The 25,037-nt window shown below is 42.5% G+C and overlaps 1 protein-coding gene and 1 pseudogene across 18 annotated transcripts in view; both read right to left on the bottom strand.

Annotated features, from left to right (window-relative positions):
• The window catches only part of LOC139544995 (calcium/calmodulin-dependent protein kinase type II subunit beta-like), a 151,963-nt gene extending 132,331 nt beyond the window's left edge, over positions 1 to 19,632 (bottom strand). For 8 of the 18 annotated variants that reach the window (XM_071352279.1, XM_071352280.1, XM_071352283.1 and 5 more), the window contains exons 1-2: positions 19,275 to 19,630; positions 9,227 to 9,321 (exon numbers count right to left, since the gene is read on the bottom strand). In XM_071352279.1, coding sequence (XP_071208380.1) covers positions 9,227 to 9,321; positions 19,275 to 19,336 — 157 coding nt within the window. In that variant the 5' untranslated portion in view covers positions 19,337 to 19,630. Of the gene's footprint in view, positions 1 to 9,226; positions 9,322 to 19,274 lie in introns of all 18 variants that reach the window. The other 10 variants (XM_071352291.1, XM_071352294.1, XM_071352298.1 and 7 more) reach the window with 4 other exon arrangements.
• Positions 19,633 to 20,054: 422 nt separating this feature from the next.
• On the bottom strand, positions 20,055 to 23,110 carry LOC139546005 (zinc-binding protein A33-like; annotated as a pseudogene).
• Positions 23,111 to 25,037: the final 1,927 nt, after the last annotated feature.

Raw genomic sequence — 25,037 nt, 5'->3', positions numbered from 1 at the left:
CCGTGGAATGCCTGTTGGAGATCATCACTGTTACATAAGCCTGTACCATACACGAACAACACACACACAGAAAACAACACACACAGACACACACACACAGCAGGGTGTATGTGAACGCACACTATGCAGAGCGCTGAGGGTTACACACATACACACACATGGTCACATGCACACACACACACACACAGACACACACATAGTGTCAGGTTTTGGCCAGGACTGTTCTGGTTTTTTGTCACTAGATGTCCCCATTGCACCTTTTTTGTACCTTTTGTTTTTCCCTTGCTCTAATTATTGTTTGCACCTGTATGTCGTTCCCTTGTTGGTATTTAATCCCTGTGTGATCCTCAGTTCCTTGCTCAGTGTTTGTATGTTAGCACCCAGCCCCAGCCCAAGCCTTGTTGTGAACATATATTTTTATCTTGTTGGATTTTCCAGAGGTTCTCTGGTTTTGTTCTTTTGTATTTTGGATTAGTCTTTTGAGGTTTGTTTTTCCCTTGCTGTTTTTACCACTTTGTGGATTTTCTTTGTATTTTGGAAGATATCTATTTTTTTTATTAAACCACCATCTCTAGTACTGCTGTGTCTGCCTCATCTTCTGGGTTCTGCCGATTTAGTGACTGTTTCTCGCACCGGGTCCTGACACATAGAAGAGTGACAGTGAAGAGAGTACCTAGTGATTACATGTTCTAAAGATGAGGGGAGAGCGATGGAGGAGGGAGAGAGGAGAGAGAGCACAGTGTTTAAATTACGAAGACAAACTGCTGTCTGAGGACAAAGACAACACTGATTACTATTGTTGTCTCCTACCTCCAACTCTCTTCCTCCTCTCTCCCTTTCTTTCCCACTCTCCATTCCTCCCAACTCTCACCTCTCTCTTCATCCATACAATTTATATTGTCTCTCTAACCCCTTTATTAGACTGGTAAAAACAGGTATAAGCTGGTATAGGCTGGTATAGGCTGGTATAGGCTGGTATAGGGTGGTACAGGCTGGTGGTGGCTGGTATAGGCTGGTATCGGATGGTATAGGCTGGTATAGGCTGGTATAGGATGGTATAGGCTGGTATAGGCTGGTGGTGGCTGGTATGGGATGGTATAGGCTGGTGGTGGCTGGTATAGGATGGTATCGGATGGTATAGGCTGGTATAGGCTGGTATTGACTGGTATAGGCTGGTATGGGATGGTATAGGCTGGTATAGGCTGGTGGTGGCTGATATAGGCTGGTATAGGATGGTATAGGCTGGTATATGATGGTGGTGACTGGTATAGGCTGGTATAGGCTGGTGGTGGCTGATATAGGCTGGTATAGGCTGGTATAGGATGGTATAGGCTGGTATATGCTGGTGGTAGCTGGTATAGGCTTGTATAGGATGGTATAGGCTGGTATAGGCTGGTGGTGGATGGTATAGGATGGTATAGGCTGGTATATGCTGGTGGTAGCTGGTATAGGCTTGTATAGGCTGTTGGTGGCTGGTATAGGCTTGTATAGGCTGTTGGTGGCTGGTATAGGCTGGTATAGGCTGGTGGTGGCTGGTATAGGCTTGTATAGGATGGTATAGGCTGGTATAGGCTGGTATAGGCTGGTGGTGGATGGTATAGGATGGTATAGGCTGGTATATGCTGGTGGTAGCTGGTATAGGCTTGTATAGGCTGTTGGTGGCTGGTATAGGCTGGTATAGGCTGGTGGTGGCTGGTATAGGATGGTATAGGATGGTATAGGCTGGTATAGGCTGGTTGTGGCTGGTATAGGATGGTATAGGCTGGTATAGGCTGGTATAGGCTGGTATAGGCTGGTTGTGGCTGGTATAGGATGGTATAGGCTGGTATAGGCTGGTGGTGGCTGGTATAGGATGGTATAGGCTGGTGGTGGCTGGTATAGGATGGTATAGGCTGGTATAGGCGCGAATAGGATGGTGGTGGCAAAAGCATATTAAAATGTCAAACTAATGTCAGACTCTGTATTGGTTTGTGTGTGGACTGACAGCATATTGTGAGTATCGGTTAGGTGTGCTGGGCAGGGTCAAGATTTCCTCACCACAGAACAAATACCACTGGAACCATGCTGAGGGGATGAGGATGAGAAGAGATGCTGGAGAATAAGAGAGGATGAGGGGTTGGAGGAGGATAAGAGAGGATGAGGGGTTGGAGGAGTAGAAGAGAGGATCAGGGGATGGAGGAGGAGAAGAGAGGATGAGGAGATGGAGGAGAAGAACGTCTGCTAAATGACTAAAATGTAAATGTAAAATGTAAGAGAGGATGAGCGGTTGGAGGAGGAGAAGAGAGGATGAGGGGATGGAGGAGAAGAAGAGAGGATGAGGGGATGGAGGAGAAGGAGGAGGAGAAGATGGAGGAGAAGGAGGAGAAGAGAGGATGGAGAAGAAGAGAGGATGGAGGAGAAGAGAGGATGAGGGGATGGTGGAGGAGAAGAGAGGATGAGGAGATGTGTTCAATGGGTATGAGAATCCACAGAAACCCACTGCTGCCCGATAGCTGAACTCAACTCTGTATTGTACTGTGTGTGTGTGTGTGTGTGTGCGTGCGTGCGCGCGCACACGTACGTACGTGTGTGTATGAGAGAGAATGACTGTGCACTTGTGTAGCCTGTGCATCCATTTCTGTGTGTTTCTGTGTGTGGGCATGTATGTCTGATACTGTGAGTCTGTCTGCAAGGTTTTAGCATGCTTGAGTGTGAGGGAGCAGAGTAGACTGACTATTTATGACAGGAGAGGAGAGGAGAGGAGAGGAGAGAAAAGAGGAGGGAGAGGAGGGAGAAGGAGAGGACAGGAAGAGATACTTGTATCAATCACATCATCACATCTAGGGCGGTGGCGGTTACGAAATTCCGTCAGCCGGTGATTGTCAAGCAAATAACTGTCTGTAATTGACCGTTAATTAACATAAGCACATTTAGCATCTCCAGGCTTCCACATATCCTACAAGACACTGATGCTGACCTTTGGAACATCTACATTTTAAAAAGTCTAATAAATCCATGTAATATAGCCTACACCTTCACAATAAATCCATTATTTATTTTAGACAGGTCTAAAGAAAGATGATATGAAGAAAATGTAGTCCATTTCAGAAGAACAGAATAGCATAATGTGATTTGTCCTTACGTTGGGTCCTGATCTGGCTATGCCATATGGCTGTGGGCTACACTACCTCATTTAGCAGACAAGATTTGCTTAGAATTCAGTGCCATTATTTTATATTACTTTATAGTATGAAGAATTCAATTGAACAAAGCTGAATAAAATAAAAACAATATTTTCTCCAAACGATTTAAGGGCGTGCGCACATGAGGCTATTTTGTGTTGAGAGGTTAACAAAGAAATAGGTACTCCTATATGCTTAATTTGTAACGGCGTTCCTCCTCCTCTTCATCCGAAGAGGAGGAGCATGGATTGAACCAAAATGCAGCGTTGGAATAAGACATAATGAATTTATTGAACAAGACAAAACGAACTATACTTGACAACTAAACAAAATAACAAACCGAATGTAGACAGACTTGGACCACGAACTTACATGAAACACGAAGAACGAACGAACAAGTACTTACTACAAACAAAACGACGAACGAACGAAACAGTCCCGTATGGTGCAAACATAGACACAGACACAGGAGACAACCACCCACGACAAACAATGTGACAACACCTACCTTAATATGATTCTCAATCAGAGGAGATGGAAACCACCTGCCTCTAATTGAGAACCATATCAGGTAGCCATTAACCAACATAGAAACAGAAAACATAGACTGCCCACCCAAACTCACGTCCTGACCAACTAACACATACAAAACTAACAAAAAACAGGTCAGGAACGTGACATAATTAAGAGCAAAAGCACTAGTCTATGTCAATCTACTATCTCCCATAGTACAAAAGTTCACCTATTCTATTCTGTGCGAGAAATAAATATTCCTAACATAGTCTGGGACAGTTGTGGGATCCGATAGATCCCAAATTAATAAAACCACTAGCATTAAAAAACATTTTTTACTCATTAAGGCTGACGCAAGAGATCAGGACATGTAGCTTAAAATGTTGATAAACTATTAGGCTATTTCTTCACATTATAAGCGCAGAAATGCTATAGGCTATAAGCGCAAATATTATCAAAAGTGACTGAAAATGTGATATAAATGTAAGGAAGTCTGTGTGTAGCTGGTGTATAGGAGTCAGGCGCAGGACAGCAGATATGAGTAAATAAACGTGGTCTCATCTTTACAACGAACGTGACACATATAATAAATGCAATACAAAAACAGAGCCCACAATAACGGAACCTTCCTACATAGCTACAATCACTCACAAAAAAACATGGGGGAACAGAGGGTTAAATAACGAACAGGTAATTGGGGGATTGAAAACAGGTGTGTAAGACAAAGAAAACAAATGGAAAATGAAAAGTGGATCGGCGGTGGCTAGAAGGCCGGTGACGTCGACCGCCGAATGTCGCCCGAACAAGGAGAGGGACCGACTTCGGCGGAAGTCTTGACAATAAAGGTGCATTTTTATGGTGAAAATTAAATCTTCCCAAACCTGAAACTCGCTGCTTATGTATGCCAGTTAGGCTTTCATGTAACGGACATACAAAACATAGTACAAATTGGTGAAGTGATATGAAAAAAATAAAATTAAAAGAAATTCATGGAAAAGTGGTGCGTGCGTATGTATTCACCCCCTTTGCTATGAAGCTCCTAAATAAGATCTGGTGCAACCAATTACCTTCAGAAGTCACATAATTAGTTAAATAAAGTCCACCTGTGTACAATCTAAGTGTCACATGATCTGTCACATGATCTCAGTATATATACACCTGTTCTGAAAGGCCCCAGAGTCTGCAACACTACTAAGCAAGGGGCACCACCAAGCAAGCGGCACCATGAAGACCAAGGAGCTCTCCAAACAGGTCAGGGAGAAAGTTGTGGAGAAGTACAGATCAGGGTTGGGTAATAAAAAATTATCCAAAACTTTGAACATGCCACGGAGCACCATTAAATCCATTATTTAAAAAATGCACCACAATAAACCTGCCAAGAGAGGGCCCCCCACCAAAACTCATGGACCAGGCAAGGAAGGAATTATTCAGAGAGAGGAAAGTTAACCCTGAAGGAGCTGCAAAGCTCCACAGCGGAGATTGGAGTATCTGTCCATAGGACCACTTTAAGCCGTACACTCCACAGAGCTGGGCTTAATGGAAGGGTGGCCAGAAAAAAGCCATTGCTTAAAGAACAAAATAAGCAAACATGTTTGGTGTTTGCCAAAAGGCATGTGGGAGACTCCCCAAACATATAGAAGAAGGTACTCAGGTAAGGTTTAGCTTTTTGGCCGTCAAGGAAAACGCTATGTCTGGCACAAACCCAACACCTTTCATCACCCCGAGAACACCATCCCCACAGTGAAGCATGGTGGTGGCAGCATCATGCTGTGGGGATGTTTTTCATCAGCAGGGACTGGGAAACTGGTCAGAAATGAAGGAATGATGGATGGCGCTAAATACAGGGAAATTCTTGAGGGAAACCTGTTTCAGTCTTCCAAAGATTTGAGACTGGAACGGAGGTTCACCTTCCAGAAGGACAATGACCCTAAGCATACTGCTAAAGCAACACTCGAGTGGTTTAAGGGGAAACATTTAAATGTCTTGGAATGGCCTAGTCAAAGCCCAGACCTCAATCCAATTGAGAATCTGTGGTATGACTTAAAGATTGCTGTACACCAGCGGAACCTATCCAACTTGAAGGAGCTGGAGCAGTTTTGCCTTGAAGAATGGGCAAAAATCCCAGTGGCTAGATGTTCCAAGCTTATAGAGACATACCCCAAGAGACTTGCAGCTGTAATTGCTACAAAAGGTGGCTCTACAAAGTATTGACTTTGGGGGAGGGGGGGGGGGCGGGGGGGGGGGGGAATAGTTATGCATGCTCAAGTTTTCAGTTTTTATGTCTTCATTCTTGTTTGTTTCACAATAAAAAATATTTTGCATCTTCAAAGTGGTAAGCATGTTGTGTAAATCAAATGATACAAACCCCCCAAAATTGCATTTTAATTCCAGTTTGTAAGGCAACAAAATAGGAAAAATGCCAAGGAGGTGAATACTTTCGCAAGCCCCTGTACTAAATAATAGACACTACCGTTCAAAAGTTTGGGGTCACTTAGAAATGTCCTTGTTTTTGAAAGAAAAGCAAATTCTTTGTCCATTAAAATAACATCAAATTGTTGTAAATGACTACATTAGCTGGAAACGACAGATTTTTTAAAGAATATCAGACCCAGTCATCCTGACAATGACAAAATGAGGCCTAAATACAGTCTAAATACAGCCTAATCCAAGCCAAAATAGGCTAAATACAGTCTAAATACAGCCTAAATAAAGGCTAAATACAAGCTAAATACAGGTGAAATATATCCTAAATACAGGTTAAATACAGGCTAAATTCAGCCTAAATCCAGGCTAAATATTGGCTAAATATAGGCTAAATATAGGCTAAATATATTCTAAATACAGGCTAAATATATCCTAAATCCAGGCTAAATATATCCTAAATCCAGGCTAAATCCAGGCTAAATCCAGGTCAGACTTCTGTGACTGCCAATGCATTGCAGGTGACTCTGAACCTGCCCACACCCTCACACTAACTCTCTCTCTCATCACCAGTATCTACTATGTCTTAAGCCGTGTTTCATATTCCCATTGATAATATAGTGGCCCAATAGCTGACCGCCTGCAACCCTGTCCAGGCTCCACATCCATAAACAAGCTCTTTGATTGGCTGAGGGCTGTGCCAACAGCCCCACCCTCGACCACCCCTGACATTTGGCAGATGACATTAACAGTTCCTCTGATGGACGGGTTCAACACAGCTTTCACACATAGGTTAACAAGGAAAACAACAAGGAAAACAACAACAGTGAATAGCTTCTAGAGGAATGAGATACAAAGTAACTTTACAGCATTACTGGAAACCAGATGTCAATCAGAGTGTTCTGCTCTAATCTGCTCTTACTCTCTGTTTATTATATATCCTGATTGCCTAGTCACTTTTATCATATTACCTCAACTACCTCATACCCCTACACATTGATAAGGAACCACTACTCCTTGTATATAGCCTCATTATTGTTATTTTATTGTGTTACTGTTTCCTTTATTGTGTGCTAATTTTCGTACTTTTTAACGCATTATTTGGAGAGGGCTCGTAAGTAAGCATTTCACAGTAATGTCTACACCTGTTGTATTCGGCGTGCGTGTGTGTGTGTGTGTGTGTGTGTGTGTGTGTGTGTGTGTGTGTGTGTGTGTGTGTGTGTGTGTGTGTGTGTGTGTGTGTGTGTGTGTGTGTGTGTGTGTGTGTGTGTGGTCAGATGAGAGTCCCGTGCTAAAGGCATGTAGGGGAACAGCTACCAAGTTCCTGACGTGCCTGCCATCTCTCTCTCTCTTTCCCTCTCCCTCCCTCACTCCCTCTCTCTCCCTCACTCCCCCTCTCTCTCTCCCTGGCTCCCTCTCTCCCCCCTCCTCCCTCACTCCCTCTCTCTCCCTCACTCCCCCTCCCTCCCACTCCCTCTCTCCCCCCTCCCTCCCTCCCTCCCTCCCTCACTCCCCTTTCTCCCTCCCTCACTCCCTCTCTCTCCCCCTCCCTCCCACTTCCTCTCTCCCCCCTCCCTCCCTCACTCCCCCTCTCTCTCTCCCTGGCTCCCTCTCTCCCCCTCTCTTTCCCTCTCCCTCTCTCCCTCCCTCCCACTCCCTCTCTCCCCCCTCCCTCTCTCCCCCCTCCCTCCCACTCCCTCTCTCTCTCCCTCCCCTTCTCTCTCTCCCTGGCTCCCTCTCAGTATCTCCCTTTCACACATTCATCTATCATTCTCCCTCTCTTTTCCTCTAAGTCCTCCTGCTCTTATGCTTGTGTCATCATACGTTTCAACATTTGTTTTGAACAACAGAAAAGTAAATATGATTTGCCAAGAGGATATCCGGACACCTCAACAAGCAGTACACAAGTCAAAATCATGTCTGTCACTCCCTGTCATGACAAGGATAAGCTTACTTTTGAATATTATTTGCTGCGCTAAGCCTATACATCCCATTCCCCTCAGATCAAATACTAGGACATGGAAGTATCTAACACACAGCTCAGCTACAACTTATGTCATATGGGTAGGGTATATACAGTGCATTCGGAAAGTATTCAGACCCCTTGACTTTTTCCACATTTTGTTACGTTACAGCTTTATTCTAAAATCTATTAAATTGTTTTTTTCCCTCATCAATCTACACATAATACCCCATAATGACAAAGCAAAAACTGTTTTTTTCAATAATCACTTTGTCATTATTGGGTATTTTGTGTAGATTGATGAGGAACAACATTGATTTAATCCATTTTAGAATAAGGCTGTAACGTAACAATAATGTGGAAAAAGTCAAGGGGTCTGAAAACTTTTAGAATGCACTTTATGTAGATATATGGCCTATAGACAGAGAGCCATGTGTCCTATAATGTAGCAGGCCTACTGTTTAACGTAAGCAGTTCTGATTAGTAACCTAGCTACGGTTCAGTACCAGCTCCCGACATGTGGCTGGCTAGATTCCACTCTTCCAAGTCATATTGCAATCTGAGCATCAACTATTTAAATAAAATATCAACCCTGAGAATATGGGATGAACCAGACTCCACTTTATCTCTGAGCGATAGATACTGAAAATGCAGTGTCATCTTCACCATGTTAAGAGAGATATGCTTGTCTCTGGCTCAGGGGGGAATATGTTGAGGCTACAAGACATCAAACATAATAATCTAATAGAATGAGCCAAAAGCCAACACAAAGTCTGATAGTAAATCAAACCAAGTGCATAAAATAAGCCAGCATGTATGCGATGCATAAAGGTTTATAGTTAATTCACTGTCATATATATAGCTATGTTTAAAAAGAATCAGCCATGATCCACCATGAACATGACCTGGCCTTCACTTGCCCCCCTCCCACAAGACTCTGTATCTCTCTCTCTCTCTCAAAATGGTTACCAATCTAATTACAGAAGTAAAAATACATGTTTTGTCATACCCTTGGTATACGGTCTGACATACCATGGCTGTCAGCCAATCAGCATACAGGGCTTGAACCACCAGGTTTATAATACCTGTTGGCTCATCGATAGTACAGCTGTGCAACCAAATGTGGACAACAAGTGAAGCAGTACTTGGGGACAGAGTTGATGCTTACCTCTTGCAGATAGCTTTTTGGTGTTGATAATTTTGGCGGCATATTCCTGTCCAGTACACAGCTTGACACATCTGCGCACCACTGAAAATGCTCCCCTGGAAACAGAGCGAAAAGAAACAGAACAGCCGGTCAGACATATTTCATAGTTAAAACGATGGAGTTGTACAGTAGTTTCTCTGAATTGTTTAGTAACCTACAGCATAATAAGGCTTTCTGCCAGCACAGCAAGTGTCTCCGCCTTATGTACCTGGCTGGGCATCACGATAATGATGGGAACACAATATACTGTCAGGGTTTGTCTACATAACAGGTTCCCCTGAGGTTCCCACCACAAAGTCAGCAAGTACTGTATCATATAAGATGATTTTGTGTGTGTGTGTGTGTGTGTGTGTGTGTGTGTGTGTGTGTGTGTGTGTGTGTGTGTGTGTGTGTGTGTGTGTGTGTGTGTGTGTGTGTGTGTGTGTGAGAGAGAGACACGTGAGAGAGAAGTTGAACGCACCAAAGCATTTGTGTATTTGTTGCTGTTGTTTGTTGTTTTTAAGTATGCCTGACGCAAAATCAGCATCGCCAACATTTACTTTTCATGTCAATTTTACTGAAGTATCCAAATTCAAATGGAAGCAGTTTAGATTTGATTATTAGTCACATGAACAGGGTCACAGATGTAATTGCAGGGTACAGTGACATTCTAAAACACCGAGCTGCAACACCGCAGGTCAAAAAGAAAAGTGAATGAAACAATAATACAAGTAATTATGATACATATTTACAACTGTAACAATGATAAATGTTCATGGGGGGGGGGTGGGGGCAGGGTAAATATCTGTTGTGGCCTTGTCAAATAGATGTAATTTACTATGATTTGTTTAAGTCCCAGCGCAGTCAAAAACGTGATGTTCCTGTCTTTTATAAACTCAGCAAAAAAAGAAACGTCCTCTCACTGTCAACTGCGTGTAACGGCAGTCTAGCTCTTCCTCCTCCTCGGACGAGGAGAGGCGAGAAGGATCGGAGGACCAATGTGCAGCGTGGTAAGTTTCCATGATTTAATAATACACAAAGAACAAGACACTATACAAAATAACAAATGAACTAACCGTCACAGTCCCGTGTGGTACAAACACTGACACAGGAAACAACCACCCACAAATCCCCAACACAAAACAAGCCATCTATATATGATTCTCAATCAGGGACAACGATAGACAGCTGCCTCTGATTGAGAACCATATTAGGCTGAACATAGAAACAGACAAACTAGACACACAACATAGAATTCCCACCCAGCTCACGTCCTGACCAACACTAAAACAAGCAAAACACATAAGAACTCTGGTCAGGACGTGACACTGCGTTTATTTTCAGCAAACTTAACATGTGTAAATATTTGTATGAACAAAACAAGATTCAACAACTGAGACATAAACTGAACAGGTTCCACAGATATGTGACTAACAGAAATGGAATAATGTGTCCCTGAACAAAGGGGGGTCAATATCAAAAGCAACAGTCAGTATCTGGTATGGCCACCAGCTGCATTAAGTACTGCAGTGCATCTCCTCCTCATGGACTGCACCAGATTTGTGAGATGTTACCCCACTCGTCCACCAAGGCACCTGCAAGTTCCCAGACATATCTGGGGGGAATGGCCCTAGCCCTCACACTCCGATCCAACAGGTCCCAGACGTGCTCAATTGGATTGAGATTCGGGCTCTTCGCTGGCCATGACAGAACACTGACATTCCTGTCTTGCAGGAAATCACGCACAGAACGAGCAGTATGGCAGGTGGCATTGTCATGCTGGAGGGTCATGTCAGGATGAGCCTGCAGGAAGGGTACCACATGAGGGAGGAGGAAGTCTTCCCTGTAACGCACAGCGTTGAGATTGCCTGCAATGACAACAAGCTCAGTCCGATGATGCTGTGACACACCGCCCCAGACCATGACGGACCCTCCACCTCCAAATTGATCCCGCTCCAGAGTACAGGCCTCACTGTATGCTCATTCCTTCTACGATAAACGCAAATCCGACCATCACCCCTGGTGAGAAAAAACGCGACCTGTCAGTGAAGAGCAGTTTTTGCCAGTCATGTTGGGTCCAGTGACGGTGGGTTTGTGTCCATAGGCGACATTGTTGCCAGTGATGTCTGGTGAGGAACTGCCTTACAACAGGCCTACAAGCCCTCAGTCCAGCCGCTCTCAGCCTATTGCGGACAGTCTGAGCACTGATGGAGGGATTGTGCGTTCCTGGTGTAACTCGGGCAGTTGTTGGTGCCATCCTGTACCTGTCCCGCAGGTGTGATGTTCGGATGTACCGATCCTGTGCAGGTGTTGTTACACGTGGTCTGTCACTGCGAGGACAATCAGCTGTCCATCCTGTCTCCCTGCAGCGCTGTCCATCCTGTCTCCCTGTAGCGCTGTCCATCCTGTCTCCCTGCAGCGCTGTCTTGCCCCAAACATAACACTTTGTATTAAAAAGTTAATTGCTTTGCCACATTTCTTGCAGTGTCTTGTTGCAAACAAGATGCATGTTTTGGAATATAAAGCCTCCTTCTTTTCACTCTGTCAATTAGGTTAGTATTGTGGAGTAACTACAATGTTGTTGATCCATCCTCAGTTTTATTTTATCACAACCATTAAGCTCTGTAACGGTTTTAAAGTCACCATTGGTCTCATGGTGAAATCCCTGAGCTGTTTCCTTCCTCTCTGGCAACTGAGTTATTTGTAGTGACTGGGTGTATTGATACACCATCCAACATTTTAGTTTTTTACTCATCTACCAATACGTGCCCTTCTTTGCGAGGCATTGGAAAACTTCCCTGGTCTTTGTGGTTGAATCTGTGTTTGAAAATCATTGCTCAACTGAGGGACCTTACAGATAATTGTATGTGTGGGGTGCAGAGATGAGGTAGTCATTCAAAAATCATGTTAAACACTATTATTCCACACAGAGTGAGTCCATGAAACGTATTATGTGACTTGTTAAGAACATTTTTACTCCTAAACTTATAGAGTACGACAATATTAGCCACAATACCCATAAAGCCTAGCTGTTATTGACAGAAAGGTTTGGAACTCTCGTTCTTATCCGTCTATTAACTAATTTACCGCATGGTGATGTCATCACGGAAGGCCAAAACTCCTTCCGACCAAAACAGGCTCAAATTTCAGGCGGTCTTTTCAAACAGTTCTTACACTAAAAGGGCATAATACCCATAAAACCTAGCGGTCAAACAGGAAAATGGTTCCAATTGTTTTTCAACCATTCCACCAAGTCATCTTGTCCTAGATAAATTTACACGGTTATCAAAATGTCACAACAGGGTGAGCCTACACGAAACACAGTCCTTATTTTAAGTGTTTCTAAAATCCCCTATGAGAAAATTTATGGTGGAAAAACGAATATACAGCCCCCTACAGCTAGGCCGGTTTGGTAATGAATATAGGCTACAAGAGAGATAGGCTGTTTTTAAATTGGTGAATGCCCTATGTGAACGCAGCCAAGAAAGTAGTAGCCTAGTTATTCATGCATCCAAACAAAAATACTGAATAGCGTTTTGAATACCGACACTACTGCAAATGCGAACGAATGTCAACAGAACAAAACAGAGGTACCAAGTAGTAGGCCTAGTAAAAAAAATATCAGATCAATAAAGTTATGACACAATCTATACTTAGGCTAGTTACATTAACAGTAAACAAACGCAGTAAACAAAAGGCGAATTAAGATCCAAACAACCAAAACATAGCCTACAGCCTAGTACAGTGACATGCAGCCGTGCACAGCTGTCTAACCAAATAAATAGGCCTATACAGTCAAGGCTCAGGAGAAGACCCAGACGCAGACACACACCTGTCTACATAAGGTCCCACAGTTGACAGTTCATGTCAGAGCAAAAACCAAGCCATGAGATCGAAGGAATTGATGGTTCATAAGAACACAGTGGCCTCCATCTTTCTTAAATGGAAGAATTTTGAAACCACCAAGACTCTTCCTAGAGCTGGCTGCCCGGCCAAACTGAGCAATCGGGGGAGAAGGACCTTGGTCAGGGAGGTGACCGAGAACCCGATGGTCACTCTGACAGAGCTCCGGGAGAACCTTCCAGAAGGACAACCATCTCTGCATCACTCCATCAATCAGGTCTTTATGGTAGAGTGGCCAGACAGATGCCACTCCTCAGTAAAAGGCACATGACAGCCAGCTTGGAGTTTGCCAAAAGATTCTCTAGTCTGATGAAACAAAGATTGAAGTCTTTGGCCTGAATGCCAAGCGTCACGTCTGGAGGAAACCTGGCACCATCCCTACAGCGATGCATGGTGGTGGCAGCATCATGCTGTGGGGATATTTTTCAGTGGCAGGGACTGGGAGAATAGTCAGAATTGAGGGAAAGATGAACTGAGCAAAGTACAGAGAGATCCTTGATGAAAACCTGCTCCAAAGCGCTCAGGACCTAGGACTGGGGTGAAGGTTCACCTTCCAACAGGAGGCCAAGACAATGCAGGAGTGGCTTCGGGACAAGTCTCTGAATGTCCTTGAATGGCCCAGCCAGAGCCCGGAATAGAAACGGATCGAACATCTCTGGAGAGACCATGAAGTAGCTGTGCAGCGACGCTCCCATCCAACCTGACAGAGCTTGAGAGGATCTGCAAAGAAAAATGGGAGAAACTCCCCAAATACAGGTGTGCCAAGCTTGTAGCGTCATACCCAAGAAGACTCAATGCTGTAATCGCTGCCAAAGGTGCTTCAACAAAGTACTCAGTAAAGGGTCTGAATACTTGTGGAAATATAATATTTCAGTTTTTCATTTTTAATAAATTAGCAAACGTCTCTAAAAACCTGTTTTTCTTTGTGATTATAGGGTATTGTGTGTACCGTAGATTGATGGGAAAAATATGATTGAATCAATTTTAGAATAAGGCTGTAATGTAGCAAAATGTGGAAAAAGTCAAGGGGTCTGAATACTTCCCAAAATCACTGTATATAGTATGTATAAGCTGGAAGTAGAAGCCTAAATGTTGTTGACCATTAGTTTACCTTGACTTATTTCACATGTTGTTGTTTTACAGCCTGAATTCAAAATTGATATAATTATGCTTTTTTTTCTTAGCCATCTACACCCATAATGACTAGGTGAAAACATGATTTTAGAATATTTTTTACATTTATTGAAAATTAAATACAGAAATATCTCCTTTACATCAGTATTCACACCCCTGAGTCAATACTTTGTAAATGTCTATGAACCTGTTTTCGCTTCATCATTATGCGGTATTGTGTGTAGATTGCTGAGGGAAATGTTTTATTTAATCAATTTTAGAGTAAGACTATAACGAAACAAAATGTGGAAAAAGTTAAGGGGTCTGAATACTTTCCGAAGGCGCTGTACATTTTACAAACACAGTATATTTAACAATAGTTATATTTTGTTTGTTTTTAGTCCCATCCTTCAGCTACCCTCAACCCCTCCCATCTATCTCTGAACACCATCCAGTATTGATTTCTATTTGCCATATGTTTTTCAACTGTGCTGTGATGTTTCACAAAAGTTCTGAACCTTTCTGTTCTCATAGTTTCTACATTTCGTAAATTAAAGATAAACATTTTTGCTAAGAGTATTATTATATTATTGACCGATTGACAATGACTTTTCAAACCACTCTGCAGTGCTATTTGCAGAGTTACATGCTGACCACGCCATCGCACACATGTTGATTTTGTACCCCCACACCAGACATGATCAGGACACGCAGGATGAAATATGAAAACAAACTCTGAACCAATTATATTAATTTGGGGACAGGTCGAAAAGCATTAAACATTTATGGCACTTTAGCTAGCTAGCTTGCTGGGATATAAACATTGGGTTGTCATTTTACCTGAAATGCACAAGGTCCTCTACTCTGACAATTAATCCACAAAAACGGAATTCCTTTCATGTCATCTCTCCTCCTTCCTCAGGCTTCTTTTTTTACTTCTTTGGACTTTATATGGTGGTTGACAACCAACTTTACGGTGCATTACTACAACTGACTGGAGTGTGGCCGTCAGTTCATCTTTTAATCACCCACGTAAGAGGCAGGACTCGCAGCACGTTGAGCGTCACAAATAGAACCTATTTCTGTTTTAGCGCCTGGCCACGCAAACACTCTCGCTGAGGCACGCGAGCAGTGTGGGTGCAATAACTGAACAACATGTACAGTTGAAGTCGGTTGTTTACATACACTTAGGTTGGAGTCATTTAAACTCGTTTTTCAACCACTGCACAAATGTATTTTTAGAAACTATAGTTTTGGCAAGTTGGTTAAGACATATACTTTGTGCATGACACAAGTAATTCTTCCAACAATTGTTTACAGACAGATTATTTCACTTATAATTCACTGTATCACAATTTCGGTGGGTCAGAAGTTTACATACACTAAGTTGACTGTGCTTTTAAAAAGCTTGGAAAATTCCAGAAAATTATTTCATGGTTTTAGAAGCTTTTGATAGGCTAACTGACATCATTTCAGTCAATTTGAGGTGTATCTGTGGATGTATTTCAAGGCCTACCTTCAAACTCAGTGCCTCTTTGCTTGACATCATGGGAAAATCAAAAGAAATAGGCCAAGACTTCATAAAACAAACTGTAGACCTCCACAAGTCTGGTTCATCCTTGGGAGCAATTTCCAAACGCCTGAAGGTACCACGTTCATCTGTACAAACAATAGTACCCAAGTATAAAGACCATGGGACCACGCAGCCGTCATACAGCTCAGGAAGGTGACGCGTTCTGTCTCCTAGAGATGAACGTACTTTGGTGCGAAAAGTGCAAATCAATCCCAGAACAACAGCAAAGGACCTTGTGAAGATGCTGGAGGAAACAGGTACAAAAGTATCTATATCCACAGTAAAACGAGTCCTATATCGAAATAACTTGAAAGGCCGCTCGGCAAGGAAGAAGCCACTGCTCCAAAACCGCCATAAAAAAGCCAGACTACGGTTTGCAACTGCACATGGAGACAAAGATCGTACTTTTGGGGGAAATGTCCTCTGGTCTGATGAAACAAAAATAGAACTGTTTGGCCATAATGACCATTGTTATGTTTGGAGGAAAAAGGGAGAGGCTTGCAAATCGAAGAACACCATCCCAACCGTGAAGCACGGGGGTGGCAGCATCATGTCGGCTGGCCCTCGCTACATGTTCGCCGTCAGACCCACTGGCTCCAGGTCATCTACAAGGCTATGCTAGGTAAAGTGCCGCCTTATCTCAGTTCACTGGTCACGATGGCTACACCCACCCGTAGCACGCGCTCTAGCAGGTGTATCTCACTGATCATCCCTAAAGCCAAAACCTCATTTGGACGCCTTTCCTTCCAGTTCTCTGCTGCCTGCGACTGGAACGAATTGCAAAAATCTCTGAAGTTGGAGACTTTTATCTCCCTCAACAACTTTAAAAATCTGCTATCCGAGCAGCTAACCGATCGCTGCAGCTGTACATAGTCCATCTGTAAACTACCCACCCAATTTACCTACCTCACCCTCCCCATACTGCTTTTATTTCCTTTTCTGCTTTTTTTGCACACCAGTATCTCTACTTGCACATGATCATCTGATGATTTACCACTCCAGTGTTAATCTGCTAAATTGTAATTATCTGATTTATTGCCTACCTCCTCATGCCTTTTGCACACATTGTATATAGATTCTCTTTTTTTCTTTTTTCTACCATGTTATTGACTTGTTTATTGTTTACTCCATGTGTAACTCTGTGTTGTTGTCTGTTCACACTGCTATGCTTTATCTTGGCCAGGTCGCAGTTGCAAATGAGAACTTGTTCTCAACTAGCCTACCTGGTTAAATAAAGGTGAAATTAAAATAAATAAATAAAAATGTTGTGGGGGTGCTTTGCTGCAAGAGGGACTGGTGTACTTCACAAAATAGATGGCATCATGAGGCAGGAAAAGTATGTGGTTATATTGAAGCAACATCTCAAGACATCAGTCAGGAAGTTAAAGCTTGGTCACAAACAGGTTTTCCAAATGGACCCCAAGCATACTTCCAAAGTTGTAGCAAAATGGTTTAAGGACAACAAAGTCAAGGTATTGGAGTGGCCATCACAAAGCTCTGACCTCAATCCTATAGAACATTTGTTACGCCAGCTCTGTCAGGAGGAATGGGCCAAAATTCACCCAACCTATTGTGGGAAACTTGTGGAAGGCTACCTGAAACGTTTGACCCAAGTTATACAATGTAAAGGCAATGCTACCAAATACTAATTGAGTGTATGTAAACTTCTGACCCACTGGGAATGTGATTAAAGAAATAAAAGCTGAAATAAATCATTCTCTCTACTGTTATTCTGACATTTCACATTCTTAAAATAAAGTGGTGATCCTAACTGACCTAAGACAGGACATTTTTACTAGGATTAAATTTCATGAATTGTGAAAAACTTTAAATGTACGTTTAAATGTATTTGGCTAAGGTGTATGTTAACTTCTGACTTCAACTGTATGTGTAAATGTGTTTTGCAACGCTAGCGGTGTGGTCAGCATGTTAGCTCCAGGTAAATGTTGCATTTGTTCAGGCATTATTGGAACCTGCGACCAAAAACAAGCTACATATGGACAGTACCAAAACAAATGATCTAATGAATCTGTCTCTTTGCAGAAAAATATGAAGAGCTGGGATGGTTGTATCCCCCATATACTGTATATAACATTCTATTGGTTGCAAGAATTTTGTATAATAATTTAAATGGAAAACTCAAGAGTTTTGAATCCGCCCTTATTTTGTGCATCAGTTAATAAACCATGTTCCATGGAATGGTACATCGAACATCTCTTCCTAACTACTGTATCTTGCCATCTATATTGCACAGCTGTCATTTTTTGGGGTCTTCAAATGAAACTGGTATACATTTTTTATTTATCACAGTTTTCTTTTAACCAATTTAATGTCTTTAATGCAGGGCTGGCAGACAAGTTCCTTACTTTCTCCCCCTTCTACCTGCCTCTTCCATATTTGCAGTAATGCGGCAATTAGTTGGTTGTAATTTGGGGTAGAGCAGACATTTCCATATATTGTTAGCTGCATGTGTGACAGAACTCCACCATTTTTATTTATGATATCATTTAGAAAGATTCTACCTTTTTTTTATTCTCTCAAAAACATGTTTTTTTTAATCAATTAGTATATTGGAATTGAAACATAATATTTGTTGTAATATTTGTTCTGTCTTTTCTGGTGGATTAAATTGAAATTGCAACCAACTTTCTATGTCTAGTTTTAAAAATAGCGATATTTTGGAGATTATTTAATTGTCAAATAACCGAAAGTGAGAGGTCGTAATCTGGATAAAGGGAAAAAGGCCAGTTCCACATTATTTACGCCAAACTGCCGCTCCGCTCTTCGACAGCTCAAAATGTCACTTTCTCTCGGGTCGCTTTGCCGGCTGATAGCGGGACCGGGAGAGAGAGAGGGGCGATTTGGAGAGCAGTGTAGCTCGCCAACCGACGCGCTATAGTGCCCAGAGTAGGCTACTGGATACATTTTTGGATAGTTTTTCCTACTTTTTTTAAAGAGCGCAGGGAACAATAATTTATTGTGAGAGTGTGTGTGTGTGTGAGAGAGAGAGAGAGAGAGAGAGAGAGAGAGAGAGAGAGAGAGAGAGAGAGAGAGAGAGAGAGAGAGAGAGAGAGAGAGAGAGAGAGAGAGAGAAATGAGAGAGAGACATTTGAAATGTCTTTATTATTTTGGAACTTGTTAGTGTAATGTTTACTGTTCATTTTTTATTGTTTATTTCACTTTGTTTAATATCTATTTCACTTGCTTTGGTAATGTAGGCATATGTTTACCATGCCAATAAAGCCTATTAAATTTAAATTAAATTGAGAGAGAGAAAATAGTATTTTGAGCCAAATGTCACCCTTGACTTGCGCTGCTGTTGAAAAGACAACGGTAACAACACCAACCCGCACCCACAGCTCCCTGACGCAAACAAACGACAACAGTCAGCCAGTCACACATTCCCATTCATGCAAATTACCACAACATAAATAAGCTTACTTTCCCAGCTCTTCGTATAGCTGAAAATCGTCCGTGAATCGTGTACAGGTTGTCGCAGCCATGTCTCCGTATCTCGTGCTTCTCTCACGGTCGCTCCTTCGCTTGATTAGGATCCTCCTGCGCGATATGTACTTTATCTCAAAATGTGCGTGTTCTTTCTGAGCTGCGGCGATTCAAACATAGACTAGTACCGCGGCGGATAGGTTTCGGTTTGATAAGGAATGCAGGCAGGCGAGCGACCAAGTTGGCTTGCTTTACCTCGTCTATCCCACTATCTATCTACTTACTGTACTCTATCGTTCCTCACCCAGTGCGCTTGACTGCAAATGGTGAAGCGCTCCAAAGACCTGTGGCGAGAGCTGCTCACCGCTGCCCTCGTTTGGGCGCTGCGCATTAACTACCCGTGTGTACAGTACTTCCAAATACGGGCAGATGTAATAAGCTATTTGTGTTTGGTGGAAGGGGTATGATGTAGATTTCAATGATTTCAATGACAGATATAAAATGCAATGGCAATGCATTACAAACAATAGCCTACATTAAAATCAATCTGTATGTATTGTAATTGTCTATAGGCCTAGGCGTATATAAATGTTAGAATAGGCCTACAGTCATGCAAGTATATTAAACAAATAATAATATAGAAGATGTTTCAAGGTACATGGTTGTGGTATGGACTACCCAATGCAACAGCTGCAGTAGATCATATTGAGCTGTCAAATAACTTCCTGGACACATGCTACAGGATGTGGTCTATATTGGCATAATTCTATAACAGCTTCATTCTGTTGTGACATTACTCCCCTGTATGTAGTCCAGCTGTAATCTGATCCTCTGGGGTCTCCTGTTCAGAGTGACGGTCTCATGTCCTGCCCAATACTGACCACTACTCTGGTGCACAGCCCAGTATGCATACTCTGGGGTTGTGGCTGCTTCCCCCTTCCTGTTGATCGACTCCTTGGCCACGCCTATAAACTAGTCAGGGTTGTCCCCCACCTCCATCTCCCAGCTGTGTTTTCCTGAGCTGAACACCTCTGAGCCCAGAACTGTGATGCAAATGATGTTCCTCTCTGGGTTGTCAGGGAGCTGCTGCCTTTTGCCTAAATGTCTCACACTGGTCAGATCATCAGACAGAGAGAGAGAGCGGGAAGCAGTGTTGGGGTCCAGAATCACAGGAGTGTATTTGACAATCCCCTGCATCTTCTCCCAGACTCTGGGCAGGTTGCCCAGGTGTTTGGCCACGTCTATCAGTGCTCCTGAGACCAGCTGTGGATCCGGCAGTGTCTACTGGGCTCTGGAGAATGTCTGGGTGTGTTTGTAGCTCTTGAGAAATGGCACCTCTCGTTTCTGCAATTCTTGTTTCACAGCAGTGATGTTTTCTGTGAGAGTAGAGATCTGGTCCTGAATGTTCTTCATCTCTCTGGCAATCATCTTCCCCTTCTCCTCCTCTTCCTTCCTCAGTGCTGCCAGTCTGGCCTCCTCTACCTCCCTCAGGAACTGGTGAAGCTTCTCAAACTCACCTCTGATCTGTCTCTCTGTGGATACCAGCTGCTTCCTGGAGTATTACACCATTTCATTGTACGTCTTTTCAATGTTTTTACATTTGTCTCTAAATGACTCTAAATCTGATTCTAGACATGTCTTCCTCTGAAACAGTATTCTCCCCTGCTTCACTCTCTTCTCTGGACTCCCATCTCTCCCTCCATCTTTGTGAGGAAGCTCCTCCAATGAAAAGTGAATTACAGCATCCTTAGAAGATTTCCTCTTACAGACCGGACAGTTCTTGTACAGTGGCTTGTGAAAGTATTCACCCCCTTGGCATTTTTCCTATTTTGTTGCCTTACAACCTGGAATTAAAATGCATTTTTGGGGGGTTTGTATCATTTGATTTACACAACATGCTTACCACTTTGAAGATACAAAATATGTTTTATTGTGAAACAAACAAGAAATAAGCCCAAAAAACTGAAAACTTGAGTGTGAATAACTATTCACCCCACCAAAGTCAATACTTTGTAGAGTCACCTTTTGCAGCAATTACAGCTGCAAGTCTCTTGGGGTATGTCTCTATAAGCTTGGCACATCTAGTCACTGGGATTTTTGCCCATTCTTCAAGGCAAAACTGCTCCAGCTCCTTCAAGTTGGATAGGTTCCGCTGGTGTGCAGCAATATTTAAGTCATACCACAGATTCTCAATTGGATTCAGGTCTGGCCTTTGACTAGGCCATTCCAAGACATTTAAATGTTGCCACTTAACACACTTGAGTGTTGCTTTAGCCGTATGCTTAGGGTCATTGTCCTGCTGGAAGGTAAACCTCCGTCCCAGTCTCAAATCTCTGGAAGACTAAAACAGGTTTCCCTCAAGAATTTCCCTGTATTTAGCGGTATCCATCATTCCTTAAATTCTGACCAGTTTCCCAGTCCCTGCCGATGAAAAACATCCCCACAGCATGATGCTGCCACCACCATGCTTCACTGTGGGGATGGTGTTCTCGGGGTGATGAAAGGTGTTGGGTTTGCGCCAGACATAGCGTTTTTCTTGACGGCCAAAAAGCTACATTTTGGTCTCATCTGACCAGAGTACCTTCTTCCATATGTTTGGGGAGTCTCCCACATGCCTTTTGGCAAACACCAAACATGTTTTCTTATTTTTCTATTTTAGCAATGGCTTTTTTCTGGCCACTCTTCCGTAAAGCCCAGCTCTGTGGAGTGTACAGCTTAAAGTGGTCCTATGGACAGATACTCCAATCTCCGCTGTGGAGATTTGCAGCTCCTTCAGGGTTATATTTGGTCTCTTTCCTGCCTCTCTGAATAATTCCCTCCTTGCCTGGTCCGTGAGATTTGGTGGGCGGCCCTCTCTTGGCAGGTTTATTGTGGTGCCATATTCTTTGCATTTTTTAATAATGGATTTAATGGTGCTCCGTGTCATGTTCAAAGTTTTTTATATTTTTTTATAACCTAACCCTGATCTGTACTTCTCCACAACTTTCTCCCTGACCTGTTTGGAGAGCTCCTTGGTCTTCATGGTGCCACTTGCTTGGTGGTGCCTCTTGCTTAGTGGTGTTGCAGACTCTGGGGCCTTTCAGAACAGGTGTATATATACTGAGGTCATGTGACAGATCATCTGACACTTAGATTGCACACAGGTGGACTTTTTTAAACTAATTATGTGACTTCTGAAGGTAATTGGTTGCACCAGATCTTATTTAGGGGCTTCATAGCAAAGGGGGTGAATACATACGCACGCACCACTTTTCCATTTGAAATTTGTTAGAATTTTTTGAAACTTTGAATTTTTTTCCATTTCACTTCACCAATTTGGACTATTTTGTCTGTCCATTACATGAAATCCAAATAAAATCAATTTAAATTACAGGTTGTAATGCAACAAAATAGGAAAAACTCCAAGGGGGATGAATACTTTTGCAATGCACTGTATCTGGTCTGATCCCAGAATGTGTCCAGACGGCTGGAACAGTAGCTGTGGTGGCAGCCCAGAGAAACAGGCTCTCTGAAAGTCTCTGAACAAATATGACAACACAGAAAACTATCCAGGAGAGATCTGCCATTATCTGCCATTTTCTCTGTCACAATACTGCTAGTATCCTACTGTCCTTCACTTTGCAAATGGCACCTCTGTTCTGTTCAGCACACTTGATGGTCTACAGACATGATGTGATAAATGATTAACTAAGAAATAAAACAGTGAAAAATCAGTTTGAGGACACTTCTCAATTTTAATCATATTGATCTTTCAACAAACCTGAAAACAGTCTTAATTTGGGAATCTGAATATCATACTGTTAGTTTCTCTTTACTGATTCAGTGATATCCATTGTGTACTCCATACTAGCTGTCTGTACTATGAGTCAATAACTCTTCAGTCAGTACCTAATTCCACATAATTGCTTCCAATTAGCCTCGTTAGTTAGATCAATGACTCATTGTGAAGTTGCTGTTTCTCTCTCTTTCACTGTTTCCAAATGGCACCCTATTCTCTAAGTAGTACACTATGGACCAGGGCCCATAAGACGCTGGTCGAAGTAGTGCACTATAATGGGATAAGTGTGATATTTCGTACGCACCCTTTCTTTCCAAACCAGTAGATTACTACTGTACCATCATGGGCCCTGGGGGGGGGGGGGGGGGGGCACAGACGGTTGACATGAACACAGCCAATTACCTTTTAGAAATTGACATCGTTATCATTGTTCTAATGTTCTTATTAGGTAATGCTTCAGCTAGATAATACAAATGCTGTGAAGCGAAATCTGTCTGTCTCACTTCACTGTGGACATTTACATCAGAGACAATTAATTAGCTGAACGTTCACTTGTTGTCACGCCCTGACCTTAGAGATGCTTTAAATTCTCTATTTGGTAGGTCAGGGTGTGACTAGGGTGGGAAATCTATGTTTATGTTACTTTGTTGGCCAATCAGAGGCAGCTGTCTATCGTTGTCTCTGATTGGGGATCATACTTAGGCAGCCCTTTTTCCCACCTTCAGTTGTGGGATCTTGTCTTTGTTTGTTGCATGGGTTGCACTCCTAAGCTTTTCGTTCGTTGAGTTGTTTATTGTTTTTTTTGGTGGAACATTTTAATAAAGAAAATGTACGCCTACCACGCTGCACCTTGATCTCATTTGAACGACGGACGTAACACTTGTTCTGAAGTCACTTGTTCTGAAGTGCTTTTAAAACCTTGTGTAGGGCTATTGCCCATCACAGGAGAACAAAATAAAGCTATGTAACCATTTCTTGCAGTCAATGACCTTCTTTGGCCTCATGGGTAGAATGTCATTCATATTTTTCATAATTTCATAATTAATAAAAAAATAATAATAATTATGGACGAAAGTCCGGTGATTCTACAGTATGCCAAGCATTTTGTTAAATTTCAGTATTCTGTGATTTATACTAAACCAAAATATAAATGCAACATGCAACAATTTCAAAGATTTTACTGAGTTACAGTTCATATAAGGAAATCAGTCAATTGAAATCAATTCATTAGGCCCTAATCTATGGATTTCACATGACTGGGAATACAGATACAGTGCCTTTGGAAAGTATTCAGAACCCTTGACTTTTTCCATATTTTGTTACGTTTCAGCCGTATTCTAAAATGTATTACATTTTTATTTTTTCCCTCATCTATCTACGCACAATATCCCATTATGACCAAGCAAAAACGGGTTATTTTCGGATTTTACATAAATATTCAGACCCTTTACTCAATACTTTGTTGAAGCACCTTTGGCAGTGATTAAAGCCTCAAGTCTTCTTGGATATGATGCAACAAGCTTGGCACACCTGTATTTGGGGAGTTTCTCCCATTCTTCTCTGCAGATCCTCTCAAGCTCTGTCAGGTTAGATGGGGAGCGTCGCTGCACAGCTATTTTCAGGTCTCTCCAGTGATGTTCGATTGGGTTCAAGTCCGGGCTCTGGCTGGGCCACTCAAGAACATTCAGAAACTTGTCCCAAAGCCACTCCTGCGTTGTCTTGGCTGTGTCCTCAGTGTCTTTGTCCTGTTGGGGTATTGTATGTAGATTGATGAGGAACATTTTTCATTTAATCAATTTTAGAATAAGGCTGTAACGTAACAAAATGTGGGGAAAAAAGGGGTCTGAATACTTTCCGAATGCACTGTGTGCATCTGTTGGTCCCCATATACATTACAAAAAAAGTAGAGGCGTGGGTCAGTAAACCAGTTAGTATCTAGTGTGACCACCATTTGCCTCATGCAGCGTGACACATCTCCTTCG

Source organism: Salvelinus alpinus, chromosome 19 (genome assembly GCF_045679555.1).
Source record: "Salvelinus alpinus chromosome 19, SLU_Salpinus.1, whole genome shotgun sequence".
NCBI classification, from domain to species: Eukaryota; Metazoa; Chordata; class Actinopteri; order Salmoniformes; family Salmonidae; genus Salvelinus; species Salvelinus alpinus.
This window is presented reverse-complemented; position numbering and strand designations above follow the sequence as displayed.